The sequence below is a fragment of the Xenopus tropicalis genome, chromosome 9 (assembly GCF_000004195.4).
Source record: "Xenopus tropicalis strain Nigerian chromosome 9, UCB_Xtro_10.0, whole genome shotgun sequence".
NCBI classification, from domain to species: domain Eukaryota; kingdom Metazoa; phylum Chordata; class Amphibia; order Anura; family Pipidae; genus Xenopus; species Xenopus tropicalis.
The window spans coordinates 73,063,085-73,078,593 of NC_030685.2; the positions used below are offsets into that span (position 1 = coordinate 73,063,085).

The 15,509-nt window shown below is 43.0% G+C and overlaps 1 protein-coding gene across 1 annotated transcript in view; it reads left to right on the top strand.

Annotated features, from left to right (window-relative positions):
* cd302 (CD302 molecule) overlaps positions 1–15,509 on the top strand; it is a 49,306-nt gene that overhangs the window by 23,211 nt on the left and 10,586 nt on the right. Inside the window, exons 24-32 of the mRNA XM_031893877.1 lie at positions 441–576; positions 1,440–1,666; positions 4,637–4,802; positions 5,457–5,621; positions 6,145–6,267; positions 7,102–7,296; positions 7,386–7,609; positions 9,330–9,504; positions 15,054–15,210. Of these exons, the coding sequence (XP_031749737.1) occupies positions 441–576; positions 1,440–1,666; positions 4,637–4,802; positions 5,457–5,621; positions 6,145–6,267; positions 7,102–7,296; positions 7,386–7,609; positions 9,330–9,504; positions 15,054–15,210 (1,568 nt within the window). The remainder of the gene's footprint in view (positions 1–440; positions 577–1,439; positions 1,667–4,636; positions 4,803–5,456; positions 5,622–6,144; positions 6,268–7,101; positions 7,297–7,385; positions 7,610–9,329; positions 9,505–15,053; positions 15,211–15,509) is intronic.

Consider the following 15,509-nt stretch of genomic DNA (forward strand, 5'->3'; position numbering starts at 1 on the left):
AGCGCCCAGGCATTGGTTTGAATGAGAGACTATATTCATAGATTAGGACCTAAAAAGAAACAAAAGTAATAAAAAGTAACAATAACAAAAAAATTGGAGCCTCACAGAGCAACTGTTGTCTGGCTGCCGGGGTCAGTGACCCCCCCCCATCATTTAAAAGTTGGAAAGAGTCAAAAGAAGAAGTCAAATAATATAAAAACTCCAAAAAAATAATGAAGACCAATTGAAAAGTTGCTTAGAATTGGCCATTCTATAACATACTAAATGTTGACTGAAAGGTGAACCACCCCTTTATAAAAAAGACATAAATCCACGTAGTTCAACTTAATATCTACTTGAAGCCATTTCCCATTGGCCTTAATTGGGGGGGCGAACCCCAAGGTTACAGCTAACCCTTATTTCCCTTCATTTCCCATTTCTTTTTTAACATTTTTTTCCAGCTTCGTGAGAGGAATGAAGTCAGTTATATTCATTGTACCTTCGTTCTCAATGATCCCAGATCAACGTTTCCTGGAACATGGGATACCACGTATTGTGGGAGTTATCAGTATTTGTCCCTCTGCCAACAATATAAAGGTTTCTGTTATATTTGCTACGTATTTTCCTACGCTTAAGGGTCACTATACCCCTTACCCTGCTTGGCACACCTGGGATGGAATTATGGCATCGTTCTGCACAGGCTTCTGGGAAACCTGGGAGGTTACTTTTGCTAAAGTCGCATATGGAATGTACCAGTTCTGCTCAGGTTTAGCTGGCCGCCTATCTGATGGCTTCCTTGCAACGTGTGTCTGTAATAACTATAAAGAAGGGATGAAATTTCACTTTCAAAGATATTTAAATGATAATTTATCCTCAGTCTCCATGGAAGAGCTTTCAGATTTCCCTTTTTGGGTAAAATCATTCATTTAAGAGGGGAGTTTTTTCTCTTTAAAGGAGAAGGAAAGGCTAATAAAGAGTTAATCTCAAGCTGCAGGCATACCTTCAGTTCTCTCAATAGTGCTCTTACGTCTCCCCATATTTCTCCTGTTCAGATGATCAGAAGCCAAACAGGACGCTGAGCTGTGTTTAGAAATTTCCCATAATGCCTCACTCCTGCACAGATACCCAGACCTGTGTACTTGCTCAGTTAGTAAGACTATAAGGAAGCTTCCTGCTGATTGGCTCAGATCCACATTCCTAAGGGGGGGAGTGAGTTCTTAGCATTCTTGAGGGAGGGGGGAGCAGGAGAGAGCAGAGAGCTGGGTGTCTCAGGCACATGAATTACAGACACAATAAATCTTTTCACAGAGAACTGTGAGTGCTCATGGCTGTATTTACATAGACCTTTCTGATAAAGCTTACTTAGTTTTTACCTTTCTTTCTCCTTTAAGCTTTTCTTGTCAATATCTGCTCTTTAGTCTAGTAATAGCAATGTGAACTGATATCCATTCACTATACAGCCAGTCCTGGAAAACCAACTCCCATGGTCGTGCCTGAAGATGTGGAATATCAGGGCCAGAAATACAAAATGATCCAAAAGAACGTGACTTGGTATGAGGCCTTGGCGCAATGTAGCCGGCATGATATGAAGCTAGCCAGCCTAACGGATCAGTACCACGTTGCCTTTCTTGCTCTCAAGGTTGGTGCCTTAGGCCATGGAATGTGGATTGGACTATCCAGCAACCAGGTAAGTGTCTGTCTTTGTACTACATGGTTTGGCCCTTCCCTCTTATCCAGCTCTTTCCTTTAACCTCATATCCACTCACCTTATGACTGTGGCTTATAGGGCAGTGTGAGCAAGAAAAATATGTGCTGTATTCTCACAGCAAGAACACTGAAATAATGATATAGTCATATACAGAGAATAATGATGGTTTAGTGAGGCTTATTAGGGGGCAAGGTTTGCTAATGTCTAGTAACTCATAGCAACCAACCAGCATGTTATGTGTTAGGTTGTTATTGGTTCTGGATTTGAACAGTCTTCCCTAAATAGAGACCCGCTGCCATATATAAGTATACAGTTATAGGCTGTTCCATGGAAAGCCGCTCTGGGTAGCCTCTCCAAACCCTCCTCCCCTGGTTGCTGTAGGAATGAGTCTCATTGGAGAACCATCTTGCATCTATAATTATGCTTGGAAAGTCTACTTAGGGTTAGGAGCACAAATGGGAGAACTTTAAGAAAGGTTTATACACTGTATCTTACACATAACTGTTGGTTTCAGCTGGACATGCTTTAATACATGTATGCTAGGGCAGGGGTAGGGAACCTTGGCTCTCCAGCTGTTATGGAACTACCAGTCCCACAATGCATTGCAGGAGTCTGACAGCCACAGTCATGGTTAATTAAGGAAAATGCTTGCTGGGATTTGTAGTTTTATCACAGCTGGAGAGCCAAGGTTCCCTACCCCTGTGCTAGGGCGATGAGCCACAGTGTTAACTTTGTATCATGAATAGTAATTGGTTCATCACAAGGAAGCGGCCCAAACAGCGTAACAATAGAAAGGTGGCCATGCTGTGTATTGTCAGTCCTACGTAATCTGTTCATTTGACCCACTGGCCAATTTGTTGGGTTCTGAACAGCATTAGCCACCTTTACAATCAAACATCAGATCGGTGCTAGGAAAAAATGTATTTATTGCCTCTGGTGATGATCATCTGAATATTGAGCTGAGCAGGATTTTCATTGGAGGAGGCATTTCATGAAAGTGTTCGTACCTTTAAGTTCACTTTAGTATGTTATAGAATGGCTAATTCTAAGCAACTTTTCAAATGGTCTCAATTTTTTCTTTTTTATAGTTTATAGCCTCTTTCTGGCTTTTAAGTGGGGGGGTCACTGACCCAGCAGCCAAAAAACTGTTGCTCTGGGACATTACAATTTTAGTGTTTCTGTTACTTTTTTTTAATAGCTTTCAAATTCAGACCTCTCCTATTCATATTTTAGTCTCTTATTCAAATCAGAACCTGGTTGCTAAGGCAACTTGGACCCTAGCAACCAGATAGCTGCTGAAATTCCAAACTGGAGAGCTGCTGCATAAAGAGTTAAATAATTCAGAAGCCACAAATGAAGAAAAAAATGAAGATCAATTGCAAATTGTCTTAGAATTTCACTCTCTACATCATACTAAAAGTTAATAAAGTGATGAAGCCAAAGAAGCCATTTATGGTGTTGCTAGTCTTTCCCAATATGCCTTTACCATAGTATGTTGGAATATGCTAGGAATTGTAGTCCAGCAACATTTCCTTTATGCAAGACTGGTTTAACCCTTTTCTGTGGTCTCCTTTGTGGTCGGCCATATTTGTCTTGTGCCTGCACAAGTATTTCCAACACTATAATAGTTTCTGCCATTTGTCCTGCCACTACGTTAGTACCCTACAGCAGTGCTGTCCAACTGGCGGCACGCGACCCCCCTCTGTGTGGCCCCCCACCCAGGGGCGCTTCTGCCATTAGGCGAGTTGAGAAACTCGCCTCAGGCGGCAGAAGCGCCCCAGTTACCAGGGGCGGCAAAAAGCCGCTCCTGGTAACTTTAAGAGCAGAATTTCCGGTTTTTAAACCCCGAGTTGCCTTCCCCTGCCATCCCACCGGCGACACTGCAAGTCGCTGGTGGGATGGCACACGCGGCGGCGCGATCGTCGAAAAAGGCTTGCGAGGCTTTTTCGTCGATTTACGCGAAATCGCGCCGCCGCGTGTGCCATCCCACCGGCGACTTGCAGTGTCACCGGTGGGATGGCAGGGGAAGGCAACTCGGGGAGATTAGTCGCCCGCGAACAGGGAGTTTTGTCGCGGGAGACTAATCTCCCCGTGTGCCAGAGCCCTTAAATGGTATCAGTACTGAGATTAACTGCCCCCCCTGCATGGTTCTCATCTCAGATTCAGGCTGTAATCCCCCTGTATTGTTTAAACATGTAATCCCCTGTGTTGTTCACACCTTTTAATCTCTGCATTGTTCCCCCCCTGCAGTGTTCTCACCTCAGGCTCAGGCTGTAATCACCCACATTGTTCCCCTGTTCACACCTCAGGAGCAGTAGAAACCCACAAATAATCCCTGCACACTACAAAAAGAACATATACTGAGCTGGTACTGCAATTAAAAAGTTTTTTAATATATAGTTATTGTGCAGGAGCAGTGCCAGCATTGTGTCACTGTAGGCTGCCTGTGTGTGCCATACACACAGGCAGCATAGGGCAAGCAGAGTATGGCACACACAGGCAGGGTAGGGAAGGCAGAGTATGGCACACACAGGCAGAGTAGGGCAGGCAGAGTATGGCACACACAGGCCAAGTTTGGCACAAACCAGCCAAGAATGGCACACACAGTGAAAGTATGGCACGCAGGCAGGGTAGGGCAGGCAGAGTATGGCACACACAGGCAGGGTAGGGCAGGCAGAGTATGGCACACAAAGGCAGGGTACGGCAGGCAGAGTATGGCAGGTTTTTGCTGTACTACAACCATTAATATGGGTATGGTCATGTGATAACATGGGTGTGGTTTCAAGTGGGTGCAGTTTCAAAAAGGGGAGTGGTCAAAACTGTCTTCCATTATCGGCCCTCCACCACGTAGGTCGGAAAAATTCCGGCCCTCGGTACAACAGAAGTTGGACAGCACTGCCCTACAGTATAACTCATTAATAATGTAACCCCCCCCCCCATTACTGTTAGGATGGAATCCACTATCGGTGGCAGGATGGGAAGCCTGTGACTGTGAGTCGATGGTCTAAGGATGAAGAAGAGAATGAGAAGTGCGTTTATATGGATACTGATGGTTTCTGGAAGACAAGGAACTGTAATAATCAGATACCAGGAGCGTTTTGTTACACTGTACCAGGTATGCTGCTTTTTATTACAGAGGAACTCAGATGCAATACTAACTACTAACTAACATTGAGATTTTGGTAAACCAAATCTGACATGCATCGGTGTCAAAAAATAGTCATATGTTTTATAGCCTGCTGCATTGTGTGTTCTAGAACTTAACATTGTGTGAACTTTTATATTCATCCAGGTTATGATATGTAGTATTAAGTAGTGATAAGATTAAGGCAGCTAGACATAAAGGACAAGTAAAGGTAAAATCACTGGAGGCTGCCAAGTTGTAAGGCAAGCCTCCTTGATTCCAGATGCTATCTTTGCTACCATGCATGCACCCTAGAGAATTATTGTAGAAGAAATAAGGTGGATAGGCACGCCACTTGAAGAAGAGAATCACCAGCCTGGGGCATTTCACCAGCCCTAGGTTACATTTGGGTAATAGATAACATTTGGCACCCCACCTGAATTTTTAACCCTTCCTTCTTTTAACAGTTTGACCAGGCTACACTTGGGTATACAGTAATACAGTACTGTAATATATAAAGGTTACCGGAATTAATCCACATTGCAGTTTATTGATTAGTAGGAATGACATTAGTGCAGTACCAGAAGAATTCAACTAAACAAATAAACCTTAAGGAATATAAAAACAGTTTATTTTATCTTTCAGAGGATTCAGTCGCAAAGCCAGTGGAAAACCACACAGTGTCTTGTCCTCAAAGAATTAAGGACACTCAATGGATACCGTTCCGGAACAGCTGCTATTCTTTTATTTCAACCCATAAAAGGTGGCCCTTGAACGACACACACTCGCGTTTTGTCTGCAGGGACCTCCGTAGGTTGCCTTTCTATTAACGGACATATTATGTGAATATTTGAATCCCTTTGCTCAGATCGGGAGTACCATAACCAGTAGGAGTCAGATAAAGAGAATGATATCAAGCATTCGTCAAACTGGTGAAGGGCCAGTGCCAGGGTAGGGGAGAGAGGGCATAATTCCTTGGACCTTCATCTCAAACAGACCCCTGATCCAGGAAGAGCCTTTCGTCAATTGAAGGCAAAAACTGATATGACCATTGGCTAAATGCCAGTATTGGTACAGACGCTTTAGATCTCAGAGTACAGAGCTCCACTGGTTCTTCATGTTCCCCTTCACACTTGTTTCGGTTCCTTGCTTCTCCAACCAAACTGCAAGTTTTCCCCCTTTCCAAATATTTCTCTTAGAATTAGCTCTGTAGATGTTCTATGGCCGGTTCATCTTTGGGTTGGCGGAGGCCTGGCTTAGGAAATTAAATACTGCTGGATTCCTAACCATTGATTTGTCTTCATCTTCATTTACTGAATGTCTTGTCTCTCAGACCCAGATGCAGTTGTGTTGAACATCAGAGATGAAGAGGAAAACAATTTTGTAATGAATGAGCTGCAGCCGTACCGTGACCTGGTGACATGGCTGTGGTTGGGAATGTATTATGACATCAAAGGTAAGTCCTGCAGAACAGTTTTCTCCAGAATCAATTCATGCTAGAGCGTCTATATACTGTAGGTATATGGATTCAATTTTACTATGTATTTTTTTAATATTAATTTACTTTCTAAAGCTTTCTATATTTAATATTTAAAGGTACCAAATAGTGTGCCCATTTAGTGTGCAAATAGAGGCCAATAGTAATGTGGGAACGAAACACTGTTGCTCAGCCATGGAGGAGAATGCTCAACCCTCCCCAGCTCTACATAACCAATGTATGGTATCATTTTATGGAGGGTTTAGAGTCCCATTAAAATTCTCTATTTATTTGTGTACTCAAACAGTTGCCCTTCATTGGAACTGCTAGGCTTTGTTTTTGACTAAATGTAGCCACACATTATAAGATCTATCAAGCTTCTCTTTCCCTGATATGCGCACCTAAGGTATTGGGTGGTCCTAGGGTCATAATACAATTGACACAGGAGTGGTCGGAGAGAGAAGATCAATGAACTGATGCGGTTTCCAATCCGATTAAAAAAATCAAACCTGCCCGATCGGCACATGGCCAATTTTAACCCATTTATTGGTCAGGTAGGGCCGTCAGGGATCCCCAGATAGGCTGCTGAATCGGTCTAAAGGACTAGTATCGGCAGTTTTTATCTGCCCCCATATGGCCACCTTAAGGGCTCAGTCACATCAACTGGCGGTGGTCTTACTGCAACTACATAGTTGCTATTAGCTATAGTGTAAACAAAAGGTCCACAGTAGCCATAGCTGTGAGTTTGAATCTGGGTAGACACTGACATTGTACCTCCACTATAACCTGTATTTTATTTTATTTTTTCCCTAGATAAGCGCCTTTTGTGGTTTGATGAGACGTTTGTGAAGTATTCAAACTGGAGATACGGAAGGCCTTATGTTTCCAATGAGATGTTTTATGCAGGAATGAGCTTGGAAGGCTTGTGGGACACCCACAGTTTCTCCGATAATGAAGAAGTCATGTCATTTAAATACAAAACTATCGTTGCTTGTAAAATTGAAATGGGTAGGTCTTGTAAAGCCGGAGTAACCCTTCTGAGACAATGCTCCTTTTGTTTACTCTTATATTCATCAAAACACATTTGGTTCCTTCAGGCTCCAAGGAGCAATACAGCCAGTCCCAGCCAGCAGACATGGTGCATGAAGGTCTCACTTATCATATAATACAAAAGAGGCTCACCTGGAATGAAGCGGCTGAGGAATGCAATAAAGATGGAAGTCTGCTGGCAAGTGTTCATAGTGAGGCCCAACAAATATTTTTGGAAAGCATCGTGAAGCAGGATGGTTTCTCCCTCTGGATTGGATTATCAAGCTATGGAGTAAGTTAATGTATCTGTATGTACAAAAGGGCTTGAGCTGGGCATACTTTTTGCTTCTTGTTTAAATCATGTCAAATCTATTTGTTCATTCTTGAGCTAAACAGGACAAAAGGGAAGACTGAAGCTTCTCTATGTTTGGCCCTTGTAAGGTTGATAATTAGATTACAAGGAGTTACAAGGAGTCTATTAACAGATACGAGGAATCCAATTATCATGGTGACTATCTTTGCACTGGTTATCTGATTATCTACGTCACAAGGACCAAACATGAAGGACCTTCAGTTACCTCTTTATCCTGTTTAGCTCAAGAAATAACCAAAAAGCTTTTTTTTATTAAAAACTAGAATAAAAAAGGCATAAAAACATTGGAGGACATAGTGAAGGATGGGGAATTGAAACAATTCAGGACCCTCAAGGAGGAATTTGAGTTGCCCCCTGCCATGTATTTTCACTAACTTAGGCATGGCTTTTATGCCCAGTTCCCTATCAGACTGATACAGGTGACAGATACTTCTCTTGAAAAATACCTGCATAGACCGGACTTGAGAAAGGCTGTGTGATGGTTTTATAGTTTACTATGGCAATCAACCCCAGACCCCCTAACTAAGGCTAAAGGTGCCCATACACCTTAAGATCCACTCGCTTGGTGATCAAATTATTTTGGCAGGTATAGGCAAAGTCGGTCCGGGGACCGCATCAAGATTCAGGCCGATTTCAGGCAGATATCGGTCGGGCAGGCCCGTCGGTAATGCCAATACACGGGGCGATTAGCTGCCAAATTGGTCTAAAGCTGGCCATACACGCACCGATACTATCGTACGAAACCTCGTTTCGTCCGATATTCAGTGCGTGTATGGCATGTCGGCGAGTCGACCGATATCGCAGGAAGCTGCTGATATCGGACGACTTGCCGATCGGCCAGGTTAGAAAATTTTGAAGGCGCCTGACCAGGTTAGAAAATTTTGAAGGCGCCTGACCAAAATCTGCCGTCAGGGCTGAATCGGCAGAAGGAGGTAGAAATCCTATTGTTTCTACCTCCTTATCTGCTGTTTCAGCCCTGACTGTGTGTGGCGGATCTGACGATGTTTCGTGCGACCGATGGTCGCGCGAAACATCGTTAGATCGCCACGTGTATGGCCAGCTTTAGGGACCGATATCAGCAGCTAGAGTCGGGCCGTGTATGGGGACCATTGATGGCAGAGTGATATATCAGACCTGGATGACGAAATGTCATCTTGACCAGATTCCCGAAACAACAATGATAGGTTTATCCAAATTAAATGTATTAACCGTGCTTAGTTAACACCCCACAGACTAGCAAATATATATCCCCCAACATCAGACCTATGTCCCAAATGTAACATAGCAGTAGGTTCATTCTTCCATGTATTTTGTGAAACATTGGCTTTTCCCAGCATTCACTCTCCAAGGATATGTTTATTGGGGGTGCTGGAGGACTTGGGGTTATCAGCATTTCAACAGTTGTGCTATTTGCAATTGTTGTTCTATTTGAAAAAAAGCCATTTTCTTAAATTGGAAATCAACGACTGGTTATATACAAAACATACATTGCAGGCTGAAAACAAACGATATACAGCAGCTCAGAGCTAATCAACTGGCAGAAAGCTATTAGGGGCAGATTTATCAACATTCTGATTTTATCTTTATGGATTATAAAGCCTTCAGATTTATGTTACAGCTGCTATATTATATTTGCTAGGCAAACCATACGGACTTCAAATGGGCTGATAATTCTCAGTATGACTATGAGCACATTCACTTTGCTCAGATAATTTATGCAAAAAATTGCATTTTGTTGGACACCAAAGGACTCTGGCACTCCAACAACTGCACAGACCAACTGGAAGGCGCCATTTGTTACAAAGCTTCAGTTGGTAAGTGGTGATACTTATCTATACAGATACAGGTATCTATACCTATCTATACACTCACATACAGACCCATACTGACCTATCTATCCACTCACATACAGACCCACACTGACCTATCCACTCACATACAGACCCATACTGACCTATCCACTCACATACAGACCCATACTGACCTATCTATCCACTCACATACAGACCCACACTGACCTATCTATCCACTCACATACAGACCCACACTGACCTATCTATCCACTCACATACAGACCCACACTGACCTATCTATCCACTCACATACAGACCCACACTGACCTATCTATCCACTCACATACAGACCCATACTGACCTATCTATCCACTCACATACAGACCCATACTGACCTATCCACTCACATACAGACCCATACTGACCTATCTATCCACTCACATACAGACCCATACTGACCTATCTATACACTCACATACAGACCCATACTGACCTATCTATCCACTCACATACAGACCCACACTGACCTATCTATCCACTCACATACAGACCCACACTGACCTATCTATCCACTCACATACAGACCCACACTGACCTATCTATCCACTCACATACAGACCCACACTAACCTATCTATCCACTCACATACAGACCCATACTGACCTATCTATCCACTCACATACAGACCCATACTGACCTATCTATATACTCACATACAGACCCATACTGACCTATCTATATACTCACATACAGACCCACACTGACCTATCTATCCACTCACATACAGACCCATACTGACCTATCTATCCACTCACATACAGACCCACACTGACCTATCTATCCACTCACATACAGACCCACACTGACCTATCTATCCACTCACATACAGACCCATACTGACCTATCTATCCACTCACATACAGACCCATACTGACCTATCTATATACTCACATACAGACCCATACTGACCTATCTATATACTCACATACAGACCCACACTGACCTATCTATCCACTCACATACAGACCCATACTGACCTATCTATCCACTCACATACAGACCCATACTGACCTATCTATACACTCACATACAGACCCATACTGACCTATCTATCCACTCACATACAGACCCACACTGACCTATCTATCCACTCACATACAGACCCACACTGACCTATCTATCCACTCACATACAGACCCATACTGACCTATCTATCCACTAACATACAGACCCATACTGACCTATCTATATACTCACATACAGACCCATACTGACCTATCTATATACTCACATACAGACCCACACTGACCTATCTATCCACTCACATACAGACCCATACTGACCTATCTATCCACTCACATACAGACCCACACTGACCTATCTATCCACTCACATACAGACCCACACTGACCTATCTATCCACTCACATACAGACCCATACTGACCTATCTATCCACTCACATACAGACCCATACTGACCTATCTATATACTCACATACAGACCCATACTGACCTATCTATATACTCACATACAGACCCACACTGACCTATCTATCCACTCACATACAGACCCATACTGACCTATCTATCCACTCACATACAGACCCACACTGACCTATCTATCCACTCACATACAGACCCATACTGACCTATCTATCCACTCACATACAGACCCATACTGACCTATCTATATACTCACATACAGACCCATACTGACCTATCTATCCTCTCACATACAGACCCATACTGACCTATCTATATACTCACATACAGACCCACACTGACCTATCTATCCACTCACATACAGACCCACACTGACCTATCTATCCACTCACATACAGACCCATACTGACCTATCTATATACTCACATACAGACCCATACTGACCTATCTATCCACTCACATACAGACCCACACTGACCTATCTATCCACTCACATACAGACCCACACTGACCTATCTATCCACTCACATACAGACCCACACTGACCTATCTATCCACTCACATACAGACCCATACTGACCTATCTATCCACTCACATACAGACCCATACTGACCTATCTATATACTCACATACAGACCCATACTGACCTATCTATACCCTCACATACATAAACCCATACTGACCTATCTATCCACTCACATACAGACCCATACTGACCTATCTATCCACTCACATACAGACCCACACTGACCTATCTATCCACTCACATACAGACCCACAGTGACCTATCTATCCACTCACATACAGACCCATACTGACCTATCTATCCACTCACATACAGACCCACACTGACCTATCTATCCACTCACATACAGACCCACACTGACCTATCTATACACTCACATACAGACCCATACTGACCTATCTATCCACTCACATACAGACCCATACTGACCTATCTATCCACTCACATACAGACCCATACTGACCTATCTATCCACTCACATACAGACCCATACTGACCTATCTATATACTCACATACAGACCCATACTGACCTATCTATATACTCACATACAGACCCACACTGACCTATCTATCCACTCACATACAGACCCATACTGACCTATCTATCCACTCACATACAGACCCACACTGACCTATCTATCCACTCACATACAGACCCACACTGACCTATCTATCCACTCACATACAGACCCATACTGACCTATCTATCCACTCACATACAGACCCATACTGACCTATCTATACACTCACATACAGACCCACACTGACCTATCTATCCACTCACATACAGACCCACACTGACCTATCTATCCACTCACATACAGACCCATACTGACCTATCTATCCACTCACATACAGACCCATACTGACCTATCTATATACTCACATACAGACCCATACTGACCTATCTATATACTCACATACAGACCCACACTGACCTATCTATCCACTCACATACAGACCCATACTGACCTATCTATCCACTCACATACAGACCCACACTGACCTATCTATCCACTCACATACAGACCCATACTGACCTATCTATCCACTCACATACAGACCCATACTGACCTATCTATATACTCACATACAGACCCATACTGACCTATCTATCCACTCACATACAGACCCATACTGACCTATCTATATACTCACATACAGACCCACACTGACCTATCTATCCACTCACATACAGACCCATACTGACCTATCTATCCACTCACATACAGACCCATACTGACCTATCTATATACTCACATACAGACCCATACTGACCTATCTATATACTCACATACAGACCCATACTGACCTATCTATACCCTCACATACATAAACCCATACTGACCTATCTATCCACTCACATACAGACCCATACTGACCTATCTATCCACTCACATACAGACCCACACTGACCTATCTATCCACTCACATACAGACCCACAGTGACCTATCTATCCACTCACATACAGACCCATACTGACCTATCTATCCACTCACATACAGACCCACACTGACCTATCTATCCACTCACATACAGACCCATACTGACCTATCTATCCACTCACATACAGACCCATACTGACCTATCTATCCACTCACATACAGACCCATACTGACCTATCTATATACTCACATACAGACCCATACTGACCTATCTATATACTCACATACAGACCCACACTGACCTATCTATCCACTCACATACAGACCCATACTGACCTATCTATCCACTCACATACAGACCCACACTGACCTATCTATCCACTCACATACAGACCCACACTGACCTATCTATCCACTCACATACAGACCCATACTGACCTATCTATCCACTCACATACAGACCCATACTGACCTATCTATACACTCACATACAGACCCATACTGACCTATCTATCCACTCACATACAGACCCATACTGACCTATCTATCCACTCACATACAGACTCATACTGACCTATCTATCCACTCACATACAGACCCATACTGACCTATCTATCCACTCACATACAGACCCATACTGACCTATCTATCCACTCACATACAGACCCACACTGACCTATCTATCCACTCACATACAGACCCACACTGACCTATCTATCCACTCACATACAGACCCACACTGACCTATCTATCCACTCACATACAGACCCACACTGACCTATCTATACACTCACATACAGACCCATACTGACCTATCTATCCACTCACATACAGACCCATACTGACCTATCTATCCACTCACATACAGACCCATACTGACCTATCTATCCACTCACATACAGACCCATACTGACCTATCTATCCACTCACATACAGACCCATACTGACCTATCTATCCACTCACATACAGACCCATACTGACCTATCTATATACTCACATACAGACCCATACTGACCTATCTATCCACTCACATACAGACCCACACTGACCTATCTATCCACTCACATACAGACCCACACTGACCTATCTATCCACTCACATACAGACCCACACTGACCTATCCACTCACATACAGACCCATACTGACCTATCTATCCACTCACATACAGACCCATACTGACCTATCTATCCACTCACATACAGACCCATACTGACCTATCTATATACTCACATACAGACCCATACTGACCTATCTATCCACTCACATACAGACCCATACTGACCTATCTATCCACTCACATACAGACCCATACTGACCTATCTATACACTCACATACAGACCCACACTGACCTATCCACTCACATACAGACCCATACTGACCTATCTATCCACTCACATACAGACCCATACTGACCTATCTATACACTCACATACAGACCCATACTGACCTATCTATCCACTCACATACAGACCCATACTGACCTATCTATCCACTCACATACAGACCCATACTGACCTATCTATACACTCACATACAGACCCATACTGACCTATCTATCCACTCACATACAGACCCACACTGACCTATCTATCCACTCACATACAGACCCATACTGACCTATCTATACACTCACATACAGACCCACACTGACCTATCTATCCACTCACATACAGACCCACACTGACCTATCTATCCACTCACATACAGACTCATACTGACCTATCTATCCACTCACATACAGACCCACACTGACCTATCTATCCACTCACATACAGACCCACACTGACCTATCTATCCACTCACATACAGACCCATACTGACCTATCTATCCACTCACATACAGACCCATACTGACCTATCTATACACTCACATACAGACCCACACTGACCTATCTATACACTCACATACAGACCCACACTGACCTATCTATCCACTCACATACAGACCCACACTGACCTATCTATCAGTTTACCTGTGTAAAAAGCACTTGCCCTTTGACCTTGCACGTTTCTATGGTCATGGAACTTCTTGGTTACTTTTAATATCCTTATATATTACAGTATAGGGTACATTATTCCCTATATAATGAAGCCTTTAACCTGTATCAGGCTACAAACCTACATGTTAATCTGTCATTTCTGCTTTGCTATTAATGGTTAAAAATAAAATAATAAATGGTTTTCTGTAATTATTTTCCCCTGTTTTTCAGCGTCATTAAAAGTAAGAGTGGCCATAGGAGTAACAGCTTTTCTTATCATCCTCTTCCTCCTCTTGGGACTGTTTCTCTTTCACTACAAAGAGCAAATCTCCGGCTTCTCCCCCACAATTCATTATCGGCACATGGGGGACGACACAGAACCATGCCTGTAGATTCCGGTTTTTGCATTCAGATATTTACACATAGATATATGGATATATTTTATTTTAATTAGGTCTTTTTATTTGTTTGTTTATGTGGAACATGTTATAAATTATAATTACCTGGAAAAGCAAACCCTACTGTGTGTATAATAACCCAAAAGAGGATTAGAGGAGCTAGTAAGCTCTTGACGCGTTTCACAGTTCCACAGCGGCAGCGACAATTGTTCCATCAATTGATCTGCGCCTTAGAAGAAGAAACAAAGAGAAGAAACAAAAGAACAAAAAACAAATAGTGACCTTCTGG